Source organism: Danio rerio, chromosome 3, assembly GCF_049306965.1.
Source record: "Danio rerio strain Tuebingen ecotype United States chromosome 3, GRCz12tu, whole genome shotgun sequence".
NCBI classification, from domain to species: domain Eukaryota; kingdom Metazoa; phylum Chordata; class Actinopteri; order Cypriniformes; family Danionidae; genus Danio; species Danio rerio.
This window is the reverse complement of record NC_133178.1, coordinates 66,260,738-66,275,224: the sequence shown is the minus strand read 5'-3', so window position 1 is coordinate 66,275,224 and position 14,487 is coordinate 66,260,738. Positions and strand designations below refer to the sequence as shown.

The 14,487-nt window shown below is 35.1% G+C and overlaps 1 protein-coding gene across 1 annotated transcript; it reads left to right on the top strand.

The window, feature by feature from the left end:
* The first annotated feature begins 1,359 nt into the window (after positions 1 to 1,359).
* On the top strand, positions 1,360 to 13,170 carry LOC101884750 (uncharacterized). Its single transcript, XM_073945304.1, has 5 exons — positions 1,360 to 1,431; positions 2,852 to 3,054; positions 3,970 to 5,514; positions 9,010 to 9,249; positions 10,171 to 13,170. Exons 1-5 carry the CDS (start codon positions 1,427 to 1,429, stop codon positions 11,715 to 11,717), a joined length of 3,540 nt encoding a protein of 1,179 aa, XP_073801405.1. The 5' UTR covers positions 1,360 to 1,426; the 3' UTR covers positions 11,718 to 13,170.
* The last annotated feature ends 1,317 nt before the right edge of the window (positions 13,171 to 14,487 follow it).

Below are 14,487 nucleotides of genomic sequence, written 5' to 3'. Positions count from 1 at the left end.
AATATTCACCGTATTTTAAACTGCACAAGATATCAATATGCCTGTTCATTATAATGATATTTTGAATTTCATATGTCTATTGTGAATATACAAAAATTTTACAACACATTTTGTAGTTTAGAATGACATCCCCCTTTTATCTGAATGTTAGCTCCTTGATATCACTGATTAACAGTGGTTGCGCATACTTTAGGCTAAATAAATTAGACTACTTTCAATAAAACATTGACTACTTGCAAGCACAGCCTTCACAGAGCTATTAAAACCTCTCTTCTACATATAAAGTTGTGAATAAATAGCCAAAACCTTTATAAACAAGAGCTATATAATTAGCCTAGCGCTACGTACCTTCTGAAAACAGTTGAGAAGATAATAACGGACTTTTCCCAAAGGCACTAAAATGAAGTAAATATGCAACAGAAACGTGTTAATTACAATAAATAAATAAGAAAGATTAAGTCACAAAACATTTTATAATATATTTTAATGATTTTATGCTCTGAACTTACCTGAAAGCCGAGAAAACAGTAGCGAGAGACGGAGTTTTGCTGCCTGACAGAGTGTTGTTGCCCCGTTTCCATGGCAACTCCCGCATTTGAATGAGACTCAGCGCGCGCATCAAAATCACGCAGCATTTACACAAATAAACATCAGAACAGCATTACATAAACAATACATCAGCTGTTAGAGGTAAATCTTGATTTCGCTTGTTTGTTCCGTCACCGTTTGGTGGCACAAATTTACCTACTTTCATAAACGTCTGAAAAGTACTGATCAGTGCATGAAGCAGCAGGAAAAATATAGAGTAGATTTGTAAATATATTGTAAACAGCATTAATATTTTGAGAACGAGAAATATCAAACTCCTGAAAGAAAACTGTAACTGAAACGGGCGATCTAAAGCTCACAAAAATCATTAAAACATTATAAACTATTTGCTTTTAAAACTTAAAAGATAAAATACAGACTTGTGTGTTGGAGACATTTCATCAAAGTTTATGTAAAACCAGTGCAGTTTCCCACTATAAACACTGAAACCATGACAAAGTTAATTTTATACTGAAGTAGGCTGAGATTATCTTTGAAAACCTAAACACAAAAAACAACATTTTTTCTTCACAAATACTCAATTTTTATCTTTGTGTAAAAGAAGTAATGCACTCTGTTAAATAGCTAATATTTTTAGAATTTGCAACTTTTATTTAATTATTTTGTTCATTATTTGTGAATTTTATTTAGCGGTTATTTTTATTTGTGTCCTGTGATAATATAATACACATCGTCGTTTTTGTACCTCCCGGGTTTCCGTACCTCTTCGCTTCCTCTCCTCGCTCCGTCTCATTGCTGCTGTGCATCGCTGAGGGTAAGTTGTGTGGAGAAATGCTGCTGAAAACATTTCTTTTTCTTCTGGAAAAGCTAATTGTTTATGTTGTAAGTTTTAATGTTTGTGATGTTTATGAAAGCTTTGTTGCGTGATTTTGTTTTGTTTCGCCGCTAATGTAATTTTTGTAGGAATTTTCAGGTCTCAGAGTTTAGTATTGGTGCTAAAAGCAGGTTAGCAAATCGCCATTTTATACTAATGTAACTTGTATTTTGCAGTACTTGTACTTGGTGTCTTCTTTGCTTAAGTAAAAGTTGACTGGTTACACTTGCATTGATTAAATTTACATTACATAAGAATTATGTGGATGGATATCTGTAGGGTGTAGATTAGGGTCTGAATCTCAGTTGTCTTTGATTTTCATTTTATAAAGTTGAGCTGATCTGCTGTTGATCCTGAATGGCTTGTTTAATGAGTCTTTATAATCTGAAGCTCATCAATATAATCGGAGCTGCTGAAATCCTCTTTAGCTCATATCAGTAGTTTCTGTTTTCACCTCATTCATTATGCTGAGGTGTAAATTCCCTCATTGAGCTCATTTTATTGGTGTCAACCGAGAGTGTAGATTTGCTTTTGATATTGGTAGGAAACTAATTTGATTATATGACATATTTCTTCAGCTATTTTACATGTAAATTTGATCTGTCATATTTTCCCACAATGACATGTTTTACTGGCTGGGTGTGATTTTGAGTTTGTCAAATATGATGTGATCCTGGATTAAAATCGATGTTGAAACTTGAACATTATTTTTGTAAAAAAAAAATAAAATGTCATTTATACCTAATCCCTACCCATAAACCAAACCCTAACTGTAGTGTTTCCCTTAAGTTTACAGTTTAGGGGTCTGTCGCAGCTGTTCAGACTGACACAAACACAGAGGGTCATGGTGTTAATTTGTTTTTGTTTTTTTAATGACGGCAGTAAGTAACTAAACAATTATATGAACTGTAAGATAAAAAATTGCATTTATTTTATATCTATAGTGTGCAGCTTTTGTCACTGCAGTGTATCTTTCTGGTCCACTGGAAGAACATTTCAAGTACACTACTAGTACATTGATATTAGTATACTTAATAAATATACTTTGATACTTGACCTTTAATTAAGTATACTTTTTTCCTAAGGGTGTATTTACTGACTTACCAAGAACAGTCACAGCAGCTCAAAACACTGGAAATATAATGGCTGTAATTGCAACAAAGACAGCATCACTCGCGCGATTTGTGCCAATAACATATTTGACTGACAATTTTTTTTTGTCTCTTTCTCTTCTGTTTTGATTTGCTTTTAGATTTACCATAATCATTGATTAAACATTTCTTTGCGTTATATATCTATATTTTGATTACCATTTTGCAAATGTTATCTGTCAATATTTTAGGTTTAATATTTTTTATAACGAGATGATCCTTGAACTCTACCTTGAAAAGGCTTACATTACATTTTGATTATTTTTAATTTTGGCAGATCTGTTCTTCCTACATTTCGAAGCTCTTCCTCCTTTGGGTGTAAATACTGTAATTTTCCAATCAGCCCACAAGTGAAGATGATCACCAGAACATCATCAAGAAGAGAAATCTGCAAAGAGAAGAGTTTATTGAAGGACCGTGAGAACATGAGTAATCCAGACCCCTGCAAAACTACACATGAAGATACTGAACAACAAACAGGTTGGCAGTTGTTCCTGTTTCTTCATTAATAAACTCGTAAATTAAAAGCTTTGAACAATTCATCTGATCATACTATAACATACACTAAGTTTGGGGCAACTAAGATTTTTAAATGTCTTAAAGTAAGCTTTTCCAGCTCACCAAGGCTGCATTTATTTAATCAAAAATACAGAACAAATTGTGAAATGTCATTGCACTATTCACCTTATTCTCCGAGTATGAGTGGGCACAGCCATTTGAATCATTTTGGCTCGAGTCTTCGGTCTCCTTCACTTCCATTCAATTTTAGACATTTTTTGCTGCTTGGTGTTGCAAACTGATATTTTCTTATAATATGAATCTACTTTGTCTGTATAGTCATGCAAACACTTGTTTGTAGAGCTAGCAGTTTGACCGTTTTCTGCCGTTTATTATTCCTAGTCATTTCTCCCATACGCAGCTGAATCGAAAGTTCTAAAACAATCGCAAAAACGAGCGCACTTCAGCATTGAAGAATAAGGTCAATAAAATAACTGTTCAAAAGTAGTTTATAAGTCTTCAGAGTCGCATGATCCTTCATAAATCACTCTTAATATTAGTTATTATTAACATTGGTAATAGTAATAATGTAATGACTGGAGTAATCATTTCATTTGAAACTACATACAATGCAGTTACAAAGCAGTTATTTAGACTGGTACTGTATTTCTTTTAACAGGGTACAAACAGGGACTGCATCTTAGTCGTCTTTTATTTCCATGTTTTGTTAAACATTGAATATGACAAGACCAAACTAAACACGATCTGATGTATTTTACATTTATGTGCATCAAAGTTAATGTTTTTGTAGCCAGTGTTTACAGAGTCTTTACACTTCAAATTTTCATCCTACTTTTTATTTTTTATTGACTTACTAAAAAAGGAACTTTGTTTCAGACCCATTTGGAGAGAATAAGGAGAGTGAAGAGGAGGAACGTCATGTTGAAGCTGAGAAAAACCCTAATTTACAGACTTCTGGTGTTTTAAAAAGGAGAGACAAGAATCGTTTGACCTGCACTCAGTGTGGAAAGAGCTTTAGAACCAAAAAGAGTCTTAAGCTTCACATGAGGATCCACACCAGAAAGAAACCATTCAAGTGTACTCAGTGTGGAAAGAGTTTCCAATACTCATCAAGCCTTAATTTACACATGAGGATCCACACCGGAGAGAGACCATTCACATGCACTCAGTGTGGAAAGAGTTTCAAACACTCATCACACCTTAATCAACACATGAGGATCCACACTGGAGAGAGACCATTCACATGTACTCAGTGTGAGAAGAGTTTCCAATACACATCAAACTTGAATAAACACATGATGATCCACACTGGAGAGAGACCATTCACCTGTACTCAGTGTGGTAAGAGTTTCAGAGAGACTTCACAACTTAATAAACACATGATGATCCACACTGACGAGAAACCATTCACCTGTACTAAGTGTGGGAAAAGTTTCAAACACGAATTGAGCGTTATTAAACACATGATGATTCACACTGGAGCGAAACCTTTCATATGTTCTCAGTGTGGGAAGAGTTTCAGGCTATCATCATCCCTTAATCAGCACATGAGGGTCCACACCGGAGAGAAACCATTCACATGTCCTCAGTGTGGGAAGAGTTTCAGATACGTATCAAACTTTACTAAACACAAGATGATCCACACTGGAGAGAAACCATACGCATGTTCTCAGTGTGGGAAGAGTTTTAGCCACTCATCACACCGCAATAGACACATGAGGACCCACACTGGAGAGAAACCACACACATGTACTCAGTGTGGGACGAGTTTCTCTGAACCATCATCCCTTAATCAACACATGAGGATCCACACCGGAGAGAAACCGTTCACATGTTCTCAGTGTGGGAAGAGTTTCAGCCTATCATCACGCCTTACTCAGCACATGAAGATCCACACCGGAGAGAAACCACACAAATGTGAACACTGCAGCAAAACATTTTTAAGTGCTTCACAGCTGAAGATGCATCTTTCAGTTCATAGAAGCGAGAAGCCTTATTCATGTCCTGTGTGTGAAAAGAGTTATACAGTGGAGTCCAAATTAAAAAGGCATCAGAAGTCCCACACTGCTGTTAGACAGTATATGTGCTTTAAGTGTAAGAAGACTTATATTACAGCTACACAACTGAAACTGCATGAGAGGAATCACACTGGAGAGAAACCTTTCAAGTGTTCACACTGTGACAAGAGATTTAGTCTGTTAGGTTCTCTAAAATCGCATGAGAAGGTTCACACTGGAGAGAAACTGTACAAGTGTTCACAGTGTAGCAAGAGGTTTAGTCATTTAGGAACCCTGAAAAGACATGAGAGGATTCACACTGGAGAGAAGCCGTATACATGTGATCAGTGTTCTCAGAGTTTCACATACTTAGAGAGGCTTAAGAAACACATGAACATCCACACTGGAGAAAAGCTGCACAAATGACGCCAATGCAGCAAAACATTCTCTCCAGTGAAAAGGTGTTTCATGTCTGAACATCAGATAATTCTGGTGTGAGAGATTGAGTGTGGAAAGTAGAGAAATTAACATGGGAATTATCAGTGAACAGAGTAAAAGACTGAGCTTTAGACAAAACACACCCAGTGGTGGGCTTCTGTTCATTTAACTTGAACAAAGTTATGAATGACCAATATGATAAAAAAATTTAATTCTAGGTCTTATGGAAATATAAAATTGTGTATCATCAGCACAAAATGTAAATGAAGACTATAATAATGAAATGTATGACCTAAAGGTAAAATATAAATGATGGCACTGACCCCTGAGGCACACAATTAATAGCTGACATTATCTGAGTATTTATTCTTAATCTCCACTGACTGTTTTCTGCCCCTTCATATAGGGATGCACTGATCAAAATATTTTAATCAGATATCTGTTCGTTAACACACATTTTTGCTGGATTGGGTATCGATATTCTGTGTTTATAAGCCATGAAGGCAGCCTATTATAAGGCAACAGAAAGTTTTTTCATGTAGACCTACTATATCTCAAATGTTCTGAAGTCGTTCAATGTAAAGAACAGATGAATATTCACATGGTTAAATTCATGTTCACCTCAGCACTTCCCTTTACTCTGCCTGTCAATTATTCTTCATTTATTCACAATTCAAACTGTGTCGTGTTCATTAAAACACAAGAAACTATTTGTTCCTGCTGGTTTAAATAATCAGTGGAGAAATGGATTTAGTTTTGCATTAAATGTGTTCATTTTGATCAGCAATAAGGAGTCGATTGCAGTTTCTAAATCATATTACGCTGTGTCTGTAAGTAAATTGCATTTGCTACACTGGAGTAGAGTTACATTTGCCCTATTATTTAATTGTTTCCATGAATGAAAATGAATGCCTTACCTTTTAATTCAAAGAAAATATTTTTTTTAAATAAGCAATAGCATGACTCATAAAAAGAGTACAACTATAATTCTTTATCAGGGCTCTAGACTTTTTACACCAGTTGCATCTAACTAAAAAAAATTAACCACATCACATTTTATACAGTTGTATAATTATATTAAAAATAAACAAGTCTAGAATATGAAAATTAGGTCATGTTTAAACTACTAAGGTAACCTTAACCTCCAAGCATTTTAGAGTGTTATTAAATCACTGCAAAATCAAAGTGTATATTCTGAAAAAGCAGTGTAAAAGTTTAAATAATAATATTCACCGTATTTTAAACTGCACAAGATATCAATATGCCTGTTCATTATAATGATATATTGATTTTCATATGTCTATTGTGAATATACAAAAAATTTACAACACATTTTGTAGTTTAGAATGACATCCTCCTCTTATCTGAATGTTAGCTCCTTGATATCACTGATTAACAGGGGTTGCGCATATTTTAGGCTAAATAAATTGACTACTTTCAATAAAACATTGACTACTTGCAAGCACAGCCTTCACAAAGCTATTAAAACATCTCTTCTACATATAAAGATGTGAATAAAAAGGTAAAACCTTATAAACAAGAGCTTTATAGAGTAGAAAGCCAAGTGCTACTTACCTTCAAATGGTTAAACAGTTGAGAAGATGCTAACGGACTTTTCCCAAAGGCACTAAAATGAAGTAAATATGCAACAGAAACGTGTTAATTACAATAACTAAGAAAGATCAAGATCAAAAAGCATTTTATGTCATATTTTAATGATTTTAGGCTCTGAACTTACCAGAAAGCCGTGAAAACAGCAGCGAGAGATGGAGTTTTGCTGTCTGACAGAGTGAGTGTTGTTGCCCCGTTTCCATGGCAACTCCCGCATTTGGATGGGACTCCGCACGCGCATCAAAATCACGCAGCATTTACACAAATAAACATCAGAACAACATTACATAAATAATAAATCCGCTGTTAAAGTTACACCTTGATTTCAGTTGTTTGTTTCGTCACCCATGGGTGCACACAAATTTACCTACTTTCATAAACGTCTGAAAAGTACTGATCAGTGCATAAAGCAGCAGGAAAAATATAGAGTAAATTTGTAAATATATTGTTAACAGCATTAATATTTTGAGAACGAGAAATATCAAACTCCTGAAAGAAAACTGTAACTGAAACAGATGTTGTTAAGCTCACAAATATCATTAAAACATTATAAACTATTTGCTTTTAAAACATAAAAATTAAATACAGACTTGAATGTTGGGAACATTTCATCAAAGTTTATGTAAAACCAGTGCAGATCCCCCTATAAACACTGAAACCATGACAAAGTTAATATTATACTGAAGTAGGCTGAGATCATCTTTGAAAACCTAAACACAAAAAACAACATTTTTCTTCACAAATACTCAATTTTTATCTTTGTGTAACAGAGTCAATGCACTCTGTTAAATAGCTACTATTTTTACAATTTGCTACTTTTAATTATTTTGTTCATTATTTGTGAATTTTATTAAGCGGTTATTTTTATTTGTGTCCTGTGATAATATAATACACATCGTCGTTTTTGTACCTCCCGGGTTTCCGTACCTCTTCGCTTCCTCTCCTCGCTCCGTCTCATTGCTGCTGTGCATCGCTGAGGGTAAGTTGTGTGGAGAAATGTTGCTGAAAACATTTCTTTTTCTTCTGGGAAAGCTAATTGTTTATGTTGTAAGTTTTAATGTTTGTGATGTTAATGAAAGCTTTGTTGCGTGATTTTGTTTTGTTTCGCCGCTAATGTAATTTTTGTAGGAATTTTCAGGTCTCAGAGTTTAGTATTGGTGCTAAAAGCAGGTTAGCAAATCGCCATTTTATACTAATGTAACTTGTATTTTGCAGTACTTGTACTTGGTGTCTTCTTTGCTTAAGTAAAAGTTGACTGGTTACACTTGCATTGATTAAATTTACATTACATAAGAATTATGTGGATGGATATTTGTAGGGTGTAGATTAGGGTCTGAATCTCACTTGTCTTTGATTTTCATTTTATAAGGTTGAGCTGATCTGCTGTTGATCCTGAATGGCTTGTTTAATGAGACTCTAGTCTGAAGCTCATCAATATAATCGGAGCTGCTGAAATCCTCTTTAGCTCATATCAGTAGTTTCTGTTTTCACCTCATTCATTATGCTGAGGTGTAAATTCCCTCATTTAGCTCATTTTATTGGTGTCAACCGAGAGTGTAGATTTGCTTTTGATATTAGTGGGAAACTAATTTGATGATGACATATTACTTCAGCTATTTTACATGTTAATTTGATCTGTCATGTTTTCCCACAATGACATGTTTTACCAGGTGGGTGTGATTTTGAGTTTGTCAAATATGATGTGATCCTGGATTAAAATCGATGTTGAAACTTAAACATCATTTTTGTTCAAAAAATGTAATTTATACCTAATCCCAACCTATAAACCAAACCCTAACTGTAGTGTTTCCCTTAAGTTTACAGTTTGCGAGCGTGACAGGGCTGTTTAGACTCACTCTACCTTGAAAAGGCTTACATTACATTTTGATTATTTTTAATCTTGGCAGATCTGCTCTTCCTACATTTCGAAGCTCTTCCTCCTTTGGGTGTAAATGCTGTAATTTTCCAATCAGCCCACAAGTGAAGATGATCACCAGAACATCATCAAGAAGTGAAATCTGCAAAGGCAAGAGTTTATTAAAGGACCGTGAGAACATGAGTAATCCAGACCCCTGCAAAACTACACATGAAGATACTGAACAACAAACAGGTTGGCAGTTGTTCCTGTTTCTTCATTAATAAATCTGTAAATGAAAAGCTTTGAACAATTCATCTGATCATACTATAACATACACTAAGTTAGGGCAACTAAGATTTTTAAATGTCTTAAAGTAAGCTTTTCCAGCTCACCAAGGCTGCATTTATTCAATCAAAAACACAGAACAAATTGTGAAATGTCATTGCACTATTCACCTTATTCTCCGAGTATGAGTGGGCGCAGCCATTTGAATCATTTTGGCTCGAGTCTTCCGGTCTCCTTCACTTTCATTCATTTTTAGACATTAAAAACAGCCTGTTTTGCTGCTTGGTGTTGCAAACTGATATTTTCTTATAATATTAATCTACTTTGTCTGTATAGTCATGCAAACACTTGTTTGTAGAGCTAGCAGTTTGACCGTTTTCTGCCGTTTATTATTCCTAGTCATTTCTCCCATACGCAGCTGAATCGAAAGTTCTAAAACAATCGCAAAAACGAGCGCACTTCAGCATTGAAGAATAAGGTCAATAAAATAACTGTTCAAAAGTAGTTTATAAGTCTTCAGAGTCGCATGATCCTTCATAAATCACTCTTAATATTAGTTATTATTATTAATGTTAATAGTAATAATGCAATGACTGGAGTAATAATTTCATTTGAAACTACATACATTAAGACAGCAGTTATTTTGACTGGTACTGTATTTTTTTTAACAGGGTACAAACAGGGACTGCATCTTAGTCGTCTTTTATTTCCATGTTTTGTTAAACATTGAATATGACAAGACCAAACTAAACACGATCTGATGTATTTTACATTTATGTGCATTAAAGTTAATGTTTTTGTAGCCAGTGTTTACAGAGTCTTTACACTTCAAATTTTCATCCTACATTTGTTTTTTATTGACTTACTAAAAAAGGAACTTTGTTTCAGACCCATTTGGGGAGAATAAGGAGAGTGAAGAGGAGAAACGTCATGTTGAAGCTGAGAAAAACCCTAATTTACAGACTTCTGGTGTTTTAAAAAGGAGAGACAAGAATCGTTTGACCTGCACTCAGTGTGGAAAGAGCTTCAGAACCAAAAAGAGTCTTAAGCTTCACATGAGGATCCACACCGGAGAGAAACCAATCAAGTGTACTCAGTGTGGAAAGAGTTTCCGATACTCATCAAGCCTTAATTTACACATGAGGATCCACACAGGAGAGAGACCATTCACATGCACTCAGTGTGGAAAGAGTTTCAAACACTCATCACACCTTAATCAACACATGAGGATCCACACTGGAGAGAGACCATTCACATGTACTCAGTGTGAAACAAGTTTCAGAGACTCATCAACCTTTAACAAACACATGATGATCCACACTGGAGAGAAACCATTCACATGTACTCAGTGTGGGAAGAGTTTCAGAGACTCATCACACCTTAATTATCACATGATGATCCACACTGGAGAGAAACCATTCACCTGTACTCAGTGTGGGAAGAGTTTCAGACACGTATCGAGCTTCAATAAACACATGACGATTCACACGGGAGTGAAACCATTCATATGTTCTCAGTGTGGGGCGAGTTTTAGCCTATCATCATCCCTTAATCAACACATGAGGATCCACACCGGAGAGAAACCATTCACATGTCCTCAGTGTGGGAAGAGTTTCAGACACTCATCAAACTTTAGTAAACACAAGATGATCCACACTGGAGAGAAACCATATGCATGTTCTCAGTGTGGGAAGAGTTTTAGCCACTCATCACACCGCAATAGACACATGAGGATCCACACTGGAGAGAAACCACACACATGTACTCAGTGTGGGAAGAGTTTCTCCCAACTATTATCCCTTAATCAACACATGATGATCCACACTGGAGAGAAACCGTTCACATGTTCTCAGTGTGGGAAGAGTTTCAGCCTATCATCACGCCTTACTCAGCACATGAAGATCCACACCGGAGAGAAACCACACAAATGTGATCACTGCAGCAAAACATTTCTGAGGCCTTCAAAGCTGAAGGTCCATCTTGCACTTCATAGAAGTGAGAAGCCTTATTCATGTCCTGTGTGTGAAAAGAGTTTTACATTGGAGTCCAAATTAAAAAGGCATCAGACGTCCCACACTGCTGTTAGACAGTATATGTGCTTTGAGTGTAAGAAGACTTATATTACAGCTACACAACTGAAACTGCACGAGAGAATTCACACTGGAGAGAAACCTTTCAAGTGTTCACACTGTGACAAGAGATTTAGTCTGTTAGGTTCTCTAAAATCGCATGAGAAGGTTCACACTGGAGAGAAACTGTACAAGTGTTTACAGTGTAGCAAGAGGTTTAGTCTTTTAGGAACCCTGAGAAGACATGAGAGGATTCACACTGGAGAGAAGCCGTACACATGTGATCAGTGTTCTCAGAGTTTCACATACCCAGAGCAGCTTAAGAAACACATGAACATCCACACTGGAGAAAAGCTGCACAAATGACATCAATGCAGCAAAATGTTTTCTCCAGTGAAAAGGTGTTTCATGTCTGAACATCAGATAATTCTGGTGTGAGAGATTGAGTGTGAAAAGTAGAGAAATTGACTTGGGAATTATCAGTGAACAGAGTAAGAGATTGAGCAATTGGTCTGTAATGATATGGTCATCAGGATCAGCACCAGTCTATTAGAATATTGGAGCGGTTACTATAGCTGTAATAATAGATGAGATTGAATTGATGCAAGACCTTACCAGAACTTACCTTTCAAGTGTGCCATGCCATGCCAGGCAATGCCATAAAAGTTCTGTAATACGAAAAAATTATGTTACACATGAATATAAGCAAATATTAGGTCATTATACATCTTTAGTACACTGAGAATTTGTTTTCATTATTATTATTTATGTGATTATTACAATATTATGTTTTCTTCTTACCTCTCTTCTTGTCTTTCACAGTTGTCGCATTATCACTCACTTGAGTCTATTGATGCACAGACACTCAGTTGCACGTCATGATCAAGATCAGCGTTTTTAGATAATCTTGGGTTAGTAGACCAGAAGGATCAAATTTAAAAAACCCATCTGCAATCAGGATCGGTGGGTGTAGATTGGATATTCAGAGTTCAACAGTGATGTTGGACCACAAGCATCGCTCATCCACTGAAAAATGGCACTCTAAACAGCAATGTTTTTTATCGTGTAAGATGCCTCGGCTTTATTTGTTGTTTTATGCATCTAGGATAATTTTTATATAATGTAGGGATGCATAATATATCATAGGCCATATTTATCGGACGATAAATGCTTTTTTTCAAGATTATCGTTATTGATCCGAAGTCTAAATTAGGCCGATATCTTTAAGACGATAAGTTAGGTAGTTGTACAGAACTGCCTGCCTCACGCATGGGTGGGTGGAACTTGTTTAGACTTGTCCAGTGCACTATAGTGGATCTCTCCTCACATAGTTTATTCCTTCAAAGTCTGTCCTTTCTTCATGTGGTATTGCTGTGCTTTAATAACTCAGTAAATAAATACGTTCCTTATCATTGTAGATATGTTTGATTGAGTGCCATTGTGTGTTTTGCTTTAAATCGCCTCAGGAAAAAATATTACATGTGTAAACATTACAGCAGCGATGCACGTGTGCTAAACAACTTGTTGGGTTGTTTGTAATGTAATATGATTATCTGTTATTATCAAGGCATTGCGTGCCATGTGTTGTTGATGTAAGATTACAGCATGACTCAAAAATAGAGTACAACTAAAAAATTTTTATCAGGGCTAAAAAAGGTGTAAATAGATAATTAGTTTTAATGTTGATTAAAAAAAACATGTCTGGCCTATTTAAGCTTAAAGACTGTTCGCTGCCAATAGGCTGGCCATTCAGTAAAGATTATTTTACTGTGTACTCGGTTATAATGTATAGTTTACAATAAAAATATTTGTAATTTTAGCATGTCTCACTGTCATTTAAAACATACCATAACACATCAGAGCTGGAGACCTATAGCATTGTGTAAACTTTATACAGAGGGGAGTACTGCACATCACACTATTAAACTCCAATATCTTTGAGGCAGATTATGTACTAAAGCTTATAATAACTTAAGAGATTTAAAAAATAAAAGCATTTTTTTAAAAGGAACACACAAATCTGCAACAAAGAAAACTTGTCACGTGGGATTCAGCACTTGTTATCTTGGCGAGAATGAGTAAGACTGCAAACCTAGTATTGATATAACCATAAGCAAGATAATATTGTTATAAATATTCCATTAATGATACTTAATAGAATATTTATATTTTTGACTGTTGAACCAGTCGTGGAGACTTTCAAAAACTGATTAATATTTTTACACTCAATTGTGACCAGTTTTTTTTGTCGCACCATTAAGAAATTAAGTCGCACTAGAGCCATGTGTTTAATAATTATAAGACGCTAAAATTTATAAAAGCTCATGGAAAGTTAAATGAACTAAAGTTCACTATTGGAGTAATATTGCACAGTGGTAATGTACAATAGCTCTATAAATAATCACATAATTTTCAATCAATAATTCAGCATAATGCAGGCCATATTAACATGTGAAAATGTTCATGATTGAACTATTAAGATAACCTAAACCTCCAAGCATTTGGGACTGTTATGAAACCACTGCAAATACAAAGTGAATATTCTAAAAAGCACTCTAAAAAATTGATTAATAATATTTACAGTATTTTAAACTGCCCAAGATATCAATATGCCTGTTCATTATAATGATATATCTAGTTTCATATGTCTATTGTGAATATATACAAATATTACAACACATTTTGTAGTTGTACAAAATGACTAGAATGACATCCTCCTCTTATCTGAATGTTAGCTCCTTGATATCACTGATTAACAGTGGCTGCGCATATTTTAGGCTAAATAAATTAGACTACTTCAAATAAAACATTGACTACTTACAAGCACAGCTTTAACAAAGCTATTTAAACCTCTCTTCTACATATAAAGATTTGAATAAAAAGACAAAACCTTTATAAACGAGCTCTATAGAGTTAGCCTAACGTTAGCGCTACGTACCTTGCCTGAAACGGTTGAGAGTAACGGACTTCCTCCGAAGGCACTAAAATGAAGTAAATATACGACACAAACGTGTTAATTACGATAAATAAGTTAGAATGATCAAGTCAGGAATCGTTTTGTGTTTGTTTTGTATTATTTTTGGCTCTGAACTTACCTGAAAGCCGTGAAAACAGCAGCGAGAGACGGAGTTTTGCT

Coding starts and splice junctions, on each gene's coding strand:
- LOC101884750 (XM_073945304.1), top strand. Junction 3,055..3,969: donor AGATACTGAACAACAAACAG/GTTGGCAGTTGT, acceptor ACTTTGTTTCAG/ACCCATTTGGAGAGAATAAG. Junction 5,515..9,009: donor TGGAGAAAAGCTGCACAAAT/GACGCCAATGCA, acceptor TACCTTGAAAAG/GCTTACATTACATTTTGATT.